The sequence below is a fragment of the Rhinopithecus roxellana genome, chromosome 8 (assembly GCF_007565055.1).
Source record: "Rhinopithecus roxellana isolate Shanxi Qingling chromosome 8, ASM756505v1, whole genome shotgun sequence".
Classification (NCBI taxonomy): Eukaryota; Metazoa; Chordata; class Mammalia; order Primates; family Cercopithecidae; genus Rhinopithecus; species Rhinopithecus roxellana.
In genome coordinates this window covers 125,056,430-125,072,485 of record NC_044556.1, presented here as the reverse complement: position 1 = coordinate 125,072,485, position 16,056 = coordinate 125,056,430, and the positions used below count along the sequence as shown (strand labels likewise).

The window sequence follows — 16,056 nt, the reverse complement described above, 5'->3', positions numbered from 1 at the left end:
ATCTTATTTTAAAATGGGCAAATGATCTAAAAAGACATTTCTCAAAAGAAGACATACAAATGGCCAACAAACATTTATGAAAAAATGTTCAACATCACTAATCATCAGGGAAATGCAAATCAAAACCACATTGAGATATCATCTCATCCCAGTTAAAACTGCTATTATCAAAAAGACAAACAATAACAGGTACTGGTGAGGATGTGGAGAAAGGGGAATACTAGTTCACTGCTGGTGGGAATGGCAATTAGCACAGCCACTATGAATAAAAGCTATGGAGTTTCCTCAAAAAACTAAAAGTAGATGTACCATATGATCCAGCAACCTCATTGCTGAGTATACATCCAAAAAAAAAAAGGAAATCAGTATATCAAAGAGCTATCTGCATGCCCATGTTTACTGCAGCACTATTCATAATAGCCAAAATACTGAATTAACCTAACTGTCCACTAGTGGATGGATAAAGAAATTGTGATATATATATATATATGTATGTGTGTGTATATATATATAAAATATATATATACATATATATGTTATAATATATATTTATATATTATATAATATATATAATATAATATATATTATATATAATATATATTATATATATAATATATAAATATATTTTATATATAAAATATATATATACACCCCCACACACATACATACACAATGGAATACTATTCAGCCATAAAAAGGAATAAAATCTTTTCCTTTGCAGCAACATAGATCGAACTAGAGGTGATTATGTTAAGTGAAATAAGCGAGGCACAGAAACACAAACATTGCATGTTCTTACTCATATGTGGGAGCTAAAAAAATTGATCTCATGGAAGTTGTGAATAAAATGATGGTTACCACAGGCTAGGAAGTATAGGGGTAAGGGGAATGAACACAGGTTGGCTTAAGGGTTTAAAAATACAGTTGGATAGAAGAAATACATTCTAGTGTTTGATAGCACAGTAGGATACTGTTAACAACAATTTATTGTACATTTCAAAATAGCTAGAAGAGAAGATTTGACATGTTTCTAACTCAAAGAAATGCTAAATGTTGAGCTGATGGATATCCTGATTACCCTGATTTGATCATCACACATGGCAACCATGTATTAAAATATCACATGTACCTATAAATATGTATATTATTATGTATCAATTTTTTTAAAAAAGACAAGTCTATTACGAGTTCTTAGCACTGAGTAGATGCCCAATGATCATAAGCTATCATTATTAACACCAGCTTGTTGATACATTATAAATACAAGAAATTATGCTCATCCATACCACATACACAGAAGATATTTAAAAATACATTCACCAAAAAAAAAAAAAAAAAACCTAGCATTTCTTTGTTCTAAATAATTCATTACAGAAGTCATTTTCCCAAAGTCACTTGCTCATACATCCTATCACACTTGTTGGTTTAGGCTGTAACCCCAAGAAAATGGATATCTACATTCCAACCTGAGGGACCACAGTCAAAGCAAGATCAACAACAGTTTTGTGACCCTTGGCTGACCAACAATTTTCACCCTATAAAAGATGTTGGAGAAGTCAATGAGGTGGCACTTGAAGAAGGGATTTATTTGGAAAAAGATACACTGTGAGTCCCATGGGTGAGGCCCAAGCCTTGAATAAGCAGTTTTCAATAGAATCCCTTACAGACTTTGTTTTGTATACCCTAGAGCAGCGGTTCTCAACCAGGGGCAATCAGCAATGTTTGGAGACACTTTTGGTTGTCACAACTCAGTGTGGGATAGGGGGAGACATCAGGGATGCTGCTAAACATCTTACAATGCACAAGATAGACCCCTGCAACAAAGAATTATCCACCCCAAAATAGCAATAGTGCCAAGGGCGAGAAGCCCTGCCCAAAGCTTGGGGATCCATATGGGCTGGTGTCTGACATATGCTAAAATATCTAAGAGGTAAGGAAATAGCTGGTTGCTGCCACACAGAGCCAAGACAGGCTGTAGCACTGCAAGAGTTGCGCATCTGGTTGAATGGACAAAGGATGCATGCAGGTTCTCCATGGACCAGACTTGGGCCCAGCACAGCAGGGTAGGCCTGGGGTTGTGTTAGAAGCTGTCCAAGAGGATCACCTAGAGGGGCAGGGCAACCCCACTAGAGAGACGCTGGGGGAACCTCTGATGTATTGGCAGAGGAAAGGAAGTAAGAGACCAGTGGAAGACAGGCATTTGCCTACAGTGAGAGACCCACAGCGGAAGAGGAGCACAGAAGTGCTTCATGACGGAGTCAGCTTTAGCACTCGTCAGGCTCCAGGGCAGGCCCAAATACCTGTTACAGTCAGGCATGATCTTCCACGACCCCCGGCTCCCTCCTCCCTAACCCCTGGCCTCTATTCTCTCTTGACCCCTCACTTCTCTTCCTCCTGACCCCTCACTTCTCTTCATCCTGACCCTTCACCTCTTCCCCTCCTGACTCCCTTAACTCTTCCCCTCCTGACCCATCATCTCTCCCGTCCTGACCCCCTCACCTATCCTCCTCCTGACCCCTCACCTCTCCTTCCCCTTGACCCTTCACTTCTCCTCCTTCCTGACCCTTCACCTCTCCCCATCCTCACCCCTCACCTCTCATCAGTTTACCTCTCCCCCTCCTGAACCCTCACCTCTCACTAACCCCTCACTTCTCCCCCTCCTGATCCCTCACCTCTCCCCCTCCTGACCTCTCACTTCTCCTCCTCCTAACCTCTCACCTCTCCTCCTCCTGACCCCTCACCTCTCCTTCTCCTGACCCCTCACCTCTCCTCCTCCTGAGCCCTCATCTCTCCTCTTCCGGGACCCTCACCTTTCCTCTTACTGACCTCTCACTTCTCTTCCTCCTGACCCCTCACCTATCCTCCTCCTGACCCCTCACCTCTCCTTCCCCTTGACCCTTCACTTCTCTTCTTTCCTGACCCTTCACCTCTCCCCATCCTCACCCCTCACCTCTCATCAGTTTACCTCTCCAAGTAAGGCCAAAGATAAACGGGTGAGAAACTGCATACAGCAAGCTAGAATAGCAGTGCTTGAGGTACACAGCAGAAAATACAAGAGAAACTGTGCATGTCCCCTGCCTGGAGCAGGCAGCTGGCCCACAGGTGGCCCAAGCCGAGAGAGAGGAGATTTCATGTAGGGAAGTAGGGACTATTGCATGAAAATGACATAATTATCAAAATGATATATCTGGGGGACTAAAAATGACTGGATATTTGTTTATTTTTAGCTAATGAAACACTGTTATTATTTCTACCTAAAACATTCATTCGGAGGGCAGGAACAAAAACAAGCTTGCAAAGGGTTTAAACAGGTGAGGAATGTTTTTTTTAAGGTGTTTTTAAAATCTCAATCCCTAAGTCTGGCTCCCTCAGCATGATAGTTACTTCTTAATATTTATTCCTTGTCAAGGTGAAGCAGTTAGTGTGTTAATGACAAAGGTACTCAGGCAAAGAAAGAACAAAGAACTAAGCGCAGTGGTCAGCCATCTTTAAAGACCAGAGTTTGGAGACCACCCCTTAGGCATTCTAAGAGAGGCCAGTAAAAGGAAGTGAGGGGTACACAATGTATCATGGGAGGATACCAACCTGCTCTTCCATAAACCCCCCCTTTATGCCAAGATTAGAGAAGAAAACCCCATGTAGACAGACCCTGAGCATGGCACCGGTACAGCGATAATGCACACTCCTTACCTGTCTGGGCCTTGGTGTCGGTCTTCTTGCTCTCCTGGTCCCCCTTCTGGGCCCACACGTGCACCATGTACTCCATGCCCGGTCTCAGGCCCGTCAGGACGGTGCTGCTGTGCTCCTTCCCCACCGGAACCTCCCTGGTCTCGCCGTCCACAGAGGTGTAGCGCACCACATACTTGTCAATGGTGGCCTGCACCGGGTCCCAGGAGACAGTGGCCATATTCTCTGTCACCCGGTCAGTCACTAGGTTTTTGGGGCTGTCAATGTCTGGAAGGAAAATATTTGGAAAGGTTTAAGCTCTGAAGCCATGGAAGACATATCCATCCCTTCATCTTCATCATTTTCATGTTCCCGAGCTCTTTTAGAACAAGGCAATGGCATTCTCATCCTGAGTCTCCGCTGGGAATCTAAGGAGAAAGTAGCCCTTGGTTCTGAAGTTCAAAGGAGGAATCATTATAAATGAGGCATTCTTTCTCAGCTTTCAGTTCCCTAAAATGTGGGAGGAACGATGTCCTCTCAGCAGCACATGGCACATCACAACCTCCAATTAAACAGATGCCATGATGTTTAGGGTTCCTAACTTAACATTTAATCAAGGGCTGCTGCACTGATGAGCATTCTAAAAGTATTATCACAAGCATTGCAATGACCAGATCCTGTACACATCTTCTGCTAAAAGCATTGTTACTATAAGACTTTACTTCTCCCTTCCAGTGGGCCAAGTGGTCTCATGAACAGCTCATCACTGTCAGGGAAGATCAGCCCACTGCCATCACCACGAGAGCTCAGTCTTTCTTTCATCTTTAAGACTTCTAATTGCAAAGTCTCTCTGCTCAGGCCACATCCTTTGATACCATACCCATTCAAATCCACAAGCTCAAAACTCAATTCCAACTGACCATCTCTCTTTTGTTACCTGTTGGGGCGTTGGTGTTGGCCTTCTTGCTCTCTCGGTCCCCCTTCTGGGCCCAGACGTGCACTGTGTACTCCACACCTGGCCTCAGGCCTGTCAGGACAGTGCTGCTCTGCTCCTTCCCCACCGGAACCTCTCTGGTCTCTTGGTTGTCAGCAGAGATGTAGCGCACCACGTACTTGTCAATGGTGGCCTGCACCGGGTCCCAGGAGATGGTGGCAGTATTCTCAGTCACCCGGTCAGTCACCAGGTTTGCTGGGCTGTCAATTTCTTTAAGAGAGAGATGAAAGAAGAAGGTAGACTTTACCACCCTCTAATTCCATAAAGATAGCACATACACAGTCAAAATCATAACCTCAACAAATGTCAGTCTCTAATATGTCAATGATTGAGTTAACGTAAAGGTCTAATTAAGCAAATGGTCTGAAATTCCAGTAATAGGCTAATAACATTTAATAAGAAGTGGAGTTTTCAAACAAAGCCAGCATCTTTATCAACTCTATAAACTTTTCCCTTAAGTTGCTTTGGAATAAAAAGAATTGGTCTTCACATTCAAATTTCTCCTTTACCCTGGATTTATATAATATATTCTTCTAGTTCCTGACTCCTTGTACTAGAAAGCAATTATACTGAATAAACCTCTGCATCTGCTCTAATATGTTCTTTGAGAAGAAAAATATCCTAGAAGTAGTAGCCATCAGTTCTTTCCATATAAAACATTATATCTGTGGCCAGGGAACCAGGAGACTTTTTAACTGATAGTATCCGAGGTCTGGGCTAATAAAAAGAATCAAACTTGTAGAATCTGTCTGGGTTTCTCTGTGATTAAACTGGGTTAGAACCTGGGCTCCATCTCTTCCTGGTGGCTAACTTTGGACAAGCCATGTAATTTAAGTGTCTGTCTCCTCAACTCTATGAAGAAAGAAATACCAGTACCTACCTCATAGGTTATGGTGAATAGTAAATGAGATATTGCATAGCAAATGCTTAAATATAAGTTGCTATTATTAATGGCATTTGAGGCATGAAATACCACTTTCTCCTCAAAATGTACATCTTTTGGGAGTCAAAAATCCAAGCAATTATGTGTGTGGTTAGCATGCCTTTATTATCCTCTTTCAGAAACTACTTCCTCAAAAAAGGCTGTAGTTTTTGTGACAGTACCTGCATTTCATATCTGCACAGGACCACTTGCCAAGGGGGACAGGCCAGCATGGTGGAATGCACAGCCATGTGAGGTGACTCACCCTAGGGAGCAGAGTTCAGCAAGCACCACAGACATCTGACATGAGGACAAATGATTTGGCGCCCAGGATTCTGAGCTGGCTTCACCCTTCACTAGTGCACCAAACACACAGACCAGCCCACCATAAAAACCCCTTGAGATGGACCTAACCTGTCATATTCTCACACCTTAGCCTCTGCATATGCTGCCTCCCCTGCTAACTCCCACCCATCCTTCCAGGCTTTGTTCAGGTGTCACCTCCTCCCACAACCTGCATGACCCCTATCCTGTCCCAGTCTGTGGTAGGTCCCCTTTCTTCAGTTCCCCATAGCTCCAGGGACCTTTGTTTCCTCTAGAACATAACTCACTGTCCTTTATCTTTTTTACTTGTCTTCTCTACCCAGAGGATTGTGAATGTCATACGGGCATGAAACATGTCCTTCATGTTTGTGACCCCAGAGCTCAGCTCTGGTCTGACCCCTTCCCAGTGGCAATGCCACCCCCCAGAGGTTACCTGCTGCTCACACCATCCCTGCCTAAGAAAAGGGAAGGTTCTTCTCTATTCCAACTTCCTCTGTTTCAAAAATGGGCCGGGCGCGGTGGCTCACTCCTGTATTTCCTAGTACTTTGGGAGGCCAAGGCAGGTGGATTGCCTGAGCTCAGGTGTTCGAGACAAGCCTTGGGAACACAATGAAAACCTGTCTCTATTAAAAATACAAAACTTAGCTGGGCGTGGCAGTGGACGCCTATAATCCCAGCTACTTGGGAAGCTGAGGCAGGAGAATTGCTTGAACCCAGGAGGTGGAGGTTACAGTGAGCCGAGATCGCGCCATTGCACTCCAGCCTGGGCGAGAGAGCAAGACTCCATCTCAAACAAACAAACAAACAAACAAACAAAAAGTGCCAACCCAAGTGCTCTTTCTTTTCATGACACTCAAAATCCTAGTAAAAAAAGAGAGTCAAGTGTAACGTGAACCAGGAGCGGCAATCTACAACCCACAGGCCAAATCTGATCCGCTGCCAATCTTTATCAATAAAGTCTCATTGGAACACAGTCACACCAGTCCATTTACACATCATTGTCTGTGGCTGTTTTCACGCTCCAATGGTAGAGTTAAGTAATTGCAATAGAAACTGTTGGACCCCCAAAGCCGAAAATATTTACTATCTGGCCCTTTACAGAAATTTGCTGACTTTGACTTTAAACAGATTTAGATATCACCATCCTTACTGTCAATATCTTCTCTGCTCCCCTGAAGAAAAGGTCAACTATTGAGGCCCACATGGATCTAGGAGACTGTGCACCACGAAATCTTTCAAGGGCCCAATACTGACTAACATTCTAAAAAATCATTGCTCTCACTTACGCCATAAGAAACAGCAACGGAAGTAAAGTAACTTGCCCAAAGCCACTCAGCTAGTCAAAGGCAGAACTGGGGTTAAAACCTGGACAGTCAAGCTTCTGAAACTATATTCCTAACCACCTCTCTGCTTCTCTGAGAGTCTCTGTACTCAGTGACTGTCCAGAACAGAATGCAAACAATAAGTGAGGCCTTTCCCTCTGATTTTCTGCCAGGTGTTTTGGAACCTCATATGGGCTCCAGGATCAGGCTGCTCTAAATTCAGAGAAGCACCAGGAGAAGATTTAAGCAGAAAGAATGGCTGGGCTATGTCCCAGTATAGTCCCAGGACCCCTTCAGGCCCAAACTGAGCAGAATGACTGGGTGAAGTATGAGAACCCTCGCAGCTTCTGAAAGCTTAAAGGAAGAATTGGTCCATTTAGTAAATGTTGACTCAGGATGCAAACTATTTCCACGGTCTAAAAGAGAGCTCCAGATTATATGCAAAGTGCCTGTACAGCCACTGCAAACTGAGATAAGCATTCAAATACACTGTCAGCCCAATGTTTTGAGTTTTCACGCTAAAAAATGAAAATTGGAAAGTGTTACCCTATTCTGAGGGGGTTGCATACAGAATTCCAACTCAAATAAGTATGACCTTCTGCATCAAGTGAAAAGGCTGATCTCTTTTGTTTGATGTCAAAAAAGAAAAAGAATATATAATTATGAAAATCAAAATTGGTTTTGCAACCCTCCTCCCCACTCCTGCAAACAAAAGAGCTGAGGCCAGGTGAGCAATGACCTCCTGATTCAAAAATCAACCTTCTCCCTGCCATGAGAAAACTTTATGTTCCCGTCCTTCTGTTACCTGTGAGGGCATTGGTGTCAGCTTTCTTGCTTCCCTGGTTGCCCCTTTCAGCCCATACGTAGACCTTGTATGCCTCTCCTGGCTTCAGGCCCGTCAGGACAGTGCTGCTCTCATCCTTGTGCACTGCTGTTTCCTTGGTGTCCCCATCAGCAGAGGTGTAGCGCACCACATACTTGTCTATGACAGCCTGCACTGGTTCCCAGGAGACAGTTGCTGTGTCTTCAGTCACTCGATCAGTGACAACATTGGTTGGACTGTCAATTTCTTCATAAAAATACATGAGAAAGAAAAATCAAAGAAACCAGTTGGTTGGTCAAGGTCACAGATTGTTAAAGATCTAGTTCACCTGGGTGACCTAGTTCAATGGTCTGTGCAAGGCAAGGGGGTCTCTCTATCATCAGTGACAGGTGGACAACTGGCTTCTGCTTGAACCCTAAACTGAGAAAGGACTCTCCAATGGATAACACAATCCATTCCATTTTCCATTTTCAGACTACTAAACATATTAGAGAAAACTCCTTCAAATGTAACTCCTTCCAATAGAATACATCTAATTCCCCTTCCAGGAGACCAAGCATTCAAAAAGAGTCATCATTCCCCTCCCTAGTTCTCCTCAAATCAAAACAACATCACCTCCCGTATTCATTTCTTCCAATTACGGTTTCCAGACCTGGCACTTATATCTACACATGCTCCTCTCTCTCTTTTCGAATACAAATCTCCAAAACTCAGTTCATTCACTCAACAGCACTTCACTGAACATCCATTATGTGCCAGGGAATGTAATGACATTTAGGAGTTATCAATGAGCAAAACAGTCAGAAATCCCTGCCAATGTGGAGTTTATATTCAAAAAGAACTAACCCAGAACAATACGCCAGCTATGTCCTAGACTCTGCGCTTCCCAAGAACATATCCTTAGCCCATGACCTTAGAAAGTCCCTCATTTTTTCTTTTACACATGTCCCTGCTAACCCAACGTCCTGCTTCATGTATTCAGGAAACAGCAAGGATGCCAGTGCATCTAGACAGAATTAAGTCAAGCGGCTGGAGGGGAGGCCAGGAAAGTGAGGGGGACAGTGGACTATGGATGGCCTTGAAGGCCATTGTAATGACATTGTCTTTTACACTAAGTAACATGAGAAGTCTCTGGGGGCTTTGAAAAGAAGAATGACCTTATCTGACTTGAGCTATCAAAGGATCCCTCTGGATTCTGGGGAGAATACTGACTCTAGTGAACCAAGAGTGAAGGTCACCTAGGAGGCTGCTTCAATGGTATATATGCAAGATGGCAGGGGTGCAGGCAACTGTGGCAGTAATGAAGGTCATGGAGAAGGCTGGCTTTGGAGCTTTCATAGGTAAAACTGTCATAATCTGCTTATGGATTCAATGTGGGATACAATGAATGATTTGTTGGCTTGTGGCCTGAGTAATTTGCAAAATGGGGTGGCCATTTATAGAGACATCTATATCTCTATAGATACAGATATCTGAGGGATAGCTGAGGGAGGGAAGTGGTTGCAGTAGGGAGTCGGGAGAGGAAGAGGACCAAGAGTTTGCTTTTGGATACATTAAGTGGTAGAGCCAAGATTTGAACTCATTCTTATCTAACAAAGACTATACATTTCCACTTTTTACCTCTATGTCCTAAGCAGCACTATCAATAGCATTTTCCTTTGAAACTAATAATAATAATAAATTATAAATAAAGTGTGATCTGAAAGGTTACTGTGACCTGAAATCCAGCAGCAGTAATGGACAGGAACTAGAGAGAGAAACTGGTCTCGAACTATTGCCTTGTGAGACAATAGTCTCACTGTGACTGTGAGCTCAGAGCCAATAGTCTCACAATAGTCTGCCACTCGTGGGCCTCCAGGAATGACAGGGCGGACAATTAGGATGCAGGCACCCACCGTCTGACCCCATGGCCAGGGCCTCTGGAGGCTCCAGCAGGCTCTAAGAGGAGAGTCAAGGAAAACAGTGCAACGATAGAGAGAACTCTCTCCGCATCCTGTTACAACTTTCGGTGCAAGATATGATCCTGCATGTCATAGGGAAGAGATGACAAGAGCCATCCAAAACCAACATCTCAATCTGGGGAAATTAGTGACAAGGTGGAAATGGAAAACTAAGGGTACAGGAAGAACATCCTAGTAGTCCTGCTCTTGAAGTTCATGGCCCTCACCTTCTCAAAAGTGTCCACATCTGTACAACCCCATGTCCCAGCAGTGCCTCCCACCCCATCTCCGTGCCCCAGATCTGTGCTTGCTACCATTGTTTCTGGGACCCACAGCAGAGGTCTGTGGCTTTGTGGGGTTGGTGCTGCCTGTGTGTGTTGAAAGATATATCACAGCCAGGCACAACAGCTCATACCTGCAATTCCAGCACTTTGGGAGGTCGAGCTGGGTGGATCACTTGAGGCCAGGAGTTGGAGACTAGCCTGGCCAACATGGCAAAACCCTGTCTCTACTAAAAATACAAAAAATTAGCCAGGCAGGGTGGTGCACACCTATAATCCTAGCTACTCGGGAGGCTGAGGCACCAGAATGGCTTGAACCTGGAAGGCAGAGGTTGCAGTGAGCCGAGATCACACACCACACTCCAGCCTAGGTGACACAGCAAGACTCGGTCTAAAAATAATAATAATAAATAAAAATAATAAATAAAAGTCAATAAATAAAGGAAAGATCCATCACGTCCACATGGGTGGAAAGAGGAAGCAGCAACCAGCCCTGTAGCTCCTTTCTCCCCCACCAGTCCCAGAGCTCTCAAGGGATGGAGAAGAACCAGGAAACAGCATCTTGGGCATGAAGAGTAGGAAGGTAAAACTGAATCATATTATGCTTAAGGTTATAGGAGACCTGGAGGTTTAAGGAGGTTTAAGAGAGGAGATGTGACTTCTCCAAGCTCACAGTGCCAGTACAGCTCTCAGCCCCCTGCCTTCCCTTTTCTCTCAGCTCCCTGCCTTCCCTTTTCTCTCAGTTCCCTAACCACAGTAACTCAACTGAGAGGGGGTCTTCACAGAGCTTGCTCTCCTCAACCATTCCAATGATTGGGATCAGGTGCTGAGACACAGGAATGGGAGGAAGGCCTCAGAGATGGGACCCCCATGACAGGACACATTGCTGGAAGAGGCCAGCTTTGCAGGACTGAAACCTCTCTCTACCAAAAAGGGATCTGGAGATTATGAAATAGTTTTTCCATGCAAGAAAGCCTTTCAGCAGCTGCAGCAGCTGGCTAAATCACAGATGAGCCATAGCTGTAGCCTCTACTACAAGACAGGCTCTCCCAACCCCAGCCCAACATCCTCCCCAGGCTGTAACTTCCCAAATGCTGGACACCAGCAGCCCTGGTGGGACCTTTCTCAGGGCCATTCAGGGTCAGAGAGATGTAAGGTAAGGTTTATAAAACTGGATAGGTGGAACTCGCCTATGAATACATACGTTGGTTAGAATAAAGGTGCACTTTACTTCAAAGAGATCTAATTTGCAAAACCTAAACACAGTATATGGAGGAGGTTAATTAGGAGCTCTGTTCACATCAGGAAAGCTTATTCCACTTTATAACACGATTCGCCACAGGGTTGGGTAGGGAATGGCTGTCTTCAGTCTAGGCTGTAACATCCAACAGCCCATGTCCACCCTTGAGTATGTAGTCACAGGCATTAGGAACAGGTTTCTCCACTCACAATGGCCACCTGTGAATCTCCCAGCTGGTGCAGTAGAAGATGGCACCGACGGGATGTAAAATCTATGAGAAACGAGCCTGGGGGAGGAAGACGCAGGGGCAGCACCTGTGTCATTGATTTGAAGGTGGGTTCATGGAAGAGGTGCTTTGAAACCACAATACCTACAAGTTCTGCACTCCTGTTTACACATACCTCCTCTAATATCTTTCCATTGTGGCAACAAAATTATCCAGAAGGCACCGTTTGTATAAAATGCACTCAGAGAGGGCAACCCTTCTTCCTGCTGTCCTCCAGCTTTTCTTCTAAAAACGTTATTGACTTTGATTTCAAGTGAACCTGAGTTGTGCCAGCTAGCTATTCACTAGCTCACCCTGAATCTCCTAAACTTTGTAGGCCTCAATGTTCTCACATGTAAAATGGAAATAATAATGCTTGCAATCCTATTGATATTATAAGGACCAGACATCATATTTACAAAGTCTCACAGTGTACAGAAGCCCACTAGAATACAGTGGTCACGCAAATGATAGAGATTGTTGCTGTTGTCCAGATGCTGAATGTGTGTGTTGGTGGCTGTGTGTGAGACAGGAGTTCTGAATAGTGACAGGAGCTTAGCTTAGGACATGAAGGAGTTTCCAAAGTTTTAGGGGCTAAGCCATTTCAAACGGAACACTGTGTTTGGAAATCCGTAAGAAGTGAAAAAGATATTAAGAAAAGCAAAACTGCTATTTCACAGCATAGTCTAAGGAGGAAAGTTCTGAGAAAATGGATGACAAGTGAATATTCTAGGCTATAAGCTCTGCTGTGCATGGGAGCCTGTGAAATTATAACAAAGCAAGCATGCTTTGTTTTATACACACCAGGGAAAAGCATGAAGCTATTAACAGAATACCATCATCGTAAGAAAAGAGAAAGGACTTTAAACTCAATTTAAACTCAACTTAGTCCAATTCTTCATTTTACAGATAGAGGACAAAAGAATGACATCACCTCTCAGTTGGTAGCCTCCCTCTCTTCTCATTCGATGGGAAGCATAGCTGTCAGGGTATGATGCAGAAATCCAGGGACCTTCCCCCTCACAACCCCCCACAGATACCGGCCTGGCCTATGCTTGCTGCTCCTGAAGCTGACGTGCTTCTGAGGCCAGCCTTTCTGGAAGGTGTTCCAGTGCACTTTGAGTGTGTTCGGTTAACAGGGTGAGGAATTTCAGTCAACCATTTCCCTGTCATGGTATTAGTTACACTGGGTGCCTCATTAAATGAAAAATCCCTGAATTGTGTCGTTTCTCCCCTGCACATGCTTAGGCTGTTCTTAAGTTCCAGCATCCTTTTCCACCTGGTGGGATGCAAAAGGTTTGGAGAAAACAGCGACTCTTCTTTTCCCTTAAATTACTTAACAGTCTAGCCAGGTTTAAGAGTGTTTCCTGACCCTGTAAATTACAGTGTCTTTTTCTTTTTTATGCTGGTAAAACACATGACACAAATTTATTTGCAATCCAATAAAATATTCTATCCTGGTTTTAGGATATAATTGACAATAAAAACACTTTTGAGTAGTAACATTCCAGTATACGTGAAAGGCTAGCTAGCAATTCAAGGCCATATGTGATTAAATGCTCTCAGTCCTCAGAGGCAAATCTGGCTGACATTTAATGAGGTCATAGAAGGCTGCAGTGGAGAAACTCAGCACAGCCTGGAAGGATACCTCACGTTATTGCTGTGATCCCCTGAAGGACAAGGACCATGGCTTATCAGCTCTGGAAATTTCTAAAGGGACCAGGTCTCTTTGGCCCAGATACATCCTGCAATAAACATTTGTTGAATTAAATTAATTTGTGGCTAGAAATAATAGCAAGGGTTTTCTAGGCTGAGTAACAACAGAAACCCACTTGCAGAGATAAGTCTTCTGTTAGGAAACCCCAAGAACAGTCTGGCTACAGGAAGGCTTTCCCTGGGGAAGCAATGAGAATAACAATGGCCCAGGCTGCATGGACCATGGAGGCCAAGATAAAAGCATTATGCTTCCTCCTCAGTCCGTGAGGAATCATAGAAAATTTTTCAGTTAGGAAGCAAACAGTATGAAAATTAACCAGAAATAATGGGCAAGAAGGATGGGAGGTGTGGTATTATGATTTATAACAAGAAACACATTTGGTCTTGGTTCCCTGATTCCTGGCACACAGCTCCTAAAAGCCTTGGAATCTCCAAAGTGAGGTGTCTTTTGTATGTTAATGAGATGACTGCTGTAAGGGGTTGGAGGGTGCTCCTGGATAGCCTTAGAAAGGAGGTGGTTGCCAGGGAACCAACCTTGTGATTAGCGGATTGGAACATCCAGCCCCACCTGCCCACGCTGCTAACAAGGGGGAGGAGAGAGGCACTCACAGTTGCTAAAGGTTGAGTTAATCACCAGTGGTCAATGATGTAATCAATCATTCCTATATAATGAGGTCTCCATGAAAACCCAAAAGGACTGGGTTCAGAGAGCATCCTGGTTGCTGAACATGTGGAGGTTTGGGGAGGGTGGCACACCCACAGAGGCCATGGAAGCACATACCTTGACCTATGCATCTCTTCCATCTGGTTCTTCACCTGGATCTTTGTAATATTCTTTATTATAATAAATAAGTAAATGTAAGTAAAGTGTTTCCCTGCGTTCTATGAGCCGTTCTAGCAAATTAATGGAACCTAAAGAAGGGAGTCATAAAAACCCCCAATTTATAGCCAAATGGTCAGAAGTACAGGTCATAACCTGGGGACTGTGACAGGCATCTGAAGTGAGGAAAGTCTTGTGGTCTGGGCCCTTAACTTGTGGGATCTGATGCTATTTCCAGGGAGGAATGTCACATATGAATTGAATTATAGAACACCCAGTTGGTGTCTGATGGAAAACTCCCTGGTATATGGGGAAAAATCACTTCCAGAGGTGAAATATTCTGTGTTGTGTTGACTGTGTAAGAGAAGAAAAAGTGTTTATCTCTTACAGGAGGGTAAAAGTGGGAAGCACTTTAGCTTTGTAACGTGAAAGGAAAATAAAAAACTCGGGACCCCAAATCACTGTGCCAAGAGGAAAAAATAAAGCTGAAAGCTGAGTTATGCAAGAAGCTGCCTTTCCTTTTGTTCCTACACAGGCTACAGATAAAAGGTTAAATATCTCCACACGTAGCTACTCCGTGTTCACCTTATCCTATGAAAAGTGCAAATTTACTTAACACACAATTGACTATCCCCCTACCTGCTACTTTTCTCTTCCAACATGGGAGTTAACATACCCTCCCTATTTCCTTTCCAGCCCACTTTTCCCATTTAAATACTGAAGCCCTCAAAATCATCTCTGGAGAAAGGTACAGACCATAGATAGTTTCTGTGATTCCATGTTTCTTTCTCCCAGGCATGTCCTTCCTTAACCTTAGAAAAATAAACTTCTAAGTTGATTAAGGCCTATCTCAGATACTTTTTGCTTTACAGTAGCTAAGCCCAAAGGCTTACACTTGGGTATCCTGGGTTCAAATCCCAGCTCTGTCCTTTCCTGGCTGGGCAATCTTGAGCTTACCTTCTCCAGTTTTCTTATATATGGCAGAGAAATAATAATAGTATCTACTTCATTGGATTGCTGTGAGAACTAAATGAGATATTCATAAAAAGTGTGTAGTGATTATAATGCCTGGCACTCAGTAAGCTCTCAATTAATTCACAGCTACAGGGAATGCCACTGGAGGCACAGGAGTACTTACCATTTTCCAGCTCATTAAAACAGTTCACTAGTCCACTATTCAAGCAGGCTGTACAGTCCACATTGTCTAGTTTGTAAATTAAGTTATATGTTCTCCACTATAATTGCCCAACTCTTTCATACTGCATATAAGCAATCTGTTAGGCAGCTGAAATAGTGAATTCAATTCTCACAGCATCTCACCCCTTATTCTCTCCACCATAACCAGCTATTTCCAGGACTGAATTGGAAAGAACTAAAAAACTTTTCAAGAAAGACTCAAAACTCAAAGACTCCTTCTTTACCAGCTCCAAGGACTGATCTCCCCAAGTGGCGCTATGTTCTAGATCACGGGTTTCCAGCATGGGGAAGGCAGCGGCACAGAGTTAATGAGGAAGTTCACAATTTAATATGGAATCAATTATTGTTCAAAAACTAAAAGTTACCTAGGATGTCTCGTGTGTATGCGTACCATGTTTTCAAATTGTTCTGATTAATGAATTACAAACTTATTGTCAAATATGACTGATTTGTAACCTTTTATCACTATATATTTTCTGAATACACAGATGACAACATACCGCTATTCCCATGTGAGGGTTTTTATTATCTTTTGACATTTTAGAG

At 43.6% G+C, this 16,056-nt stretch overlaps 1 protein-coding gene across 5 annotated transcripts in view; it reads right to left on the bottom strand.

Annotated features, from left to right (window-relative positions):
• Positions 1 to 16,056, bottom strand: part of TNN (tenascin N) — a 73,647-nt gene that overhangs the window by 39,079 nt on the left and 18,512 nt on the right. For all 5 annotated transcript variants that reach the window (XM_030935781.1, XM_010367386.2, XM_030935785.1 and 2 more), the window contains exons 7-9: positions 8,034 to 8,297; positions 4,604 to 4,870; positions 3,691 to 3,954 (exon numbers count right to left, since the gene is read on the bottom strand). In XM_030935781.1, the coding sequence (XP_030791641.1) occupies positions 3,691 to 3,954; positions 4,604 to 4,870; positions 8,034 to 8,297 (795 nt within the window). The remainder of the gene's footprint in view (positions 1 to 3,690; positions 3,955 to 4,603; positions 4,871 to 8,033; positions 8,298 to 16,056) is intronic.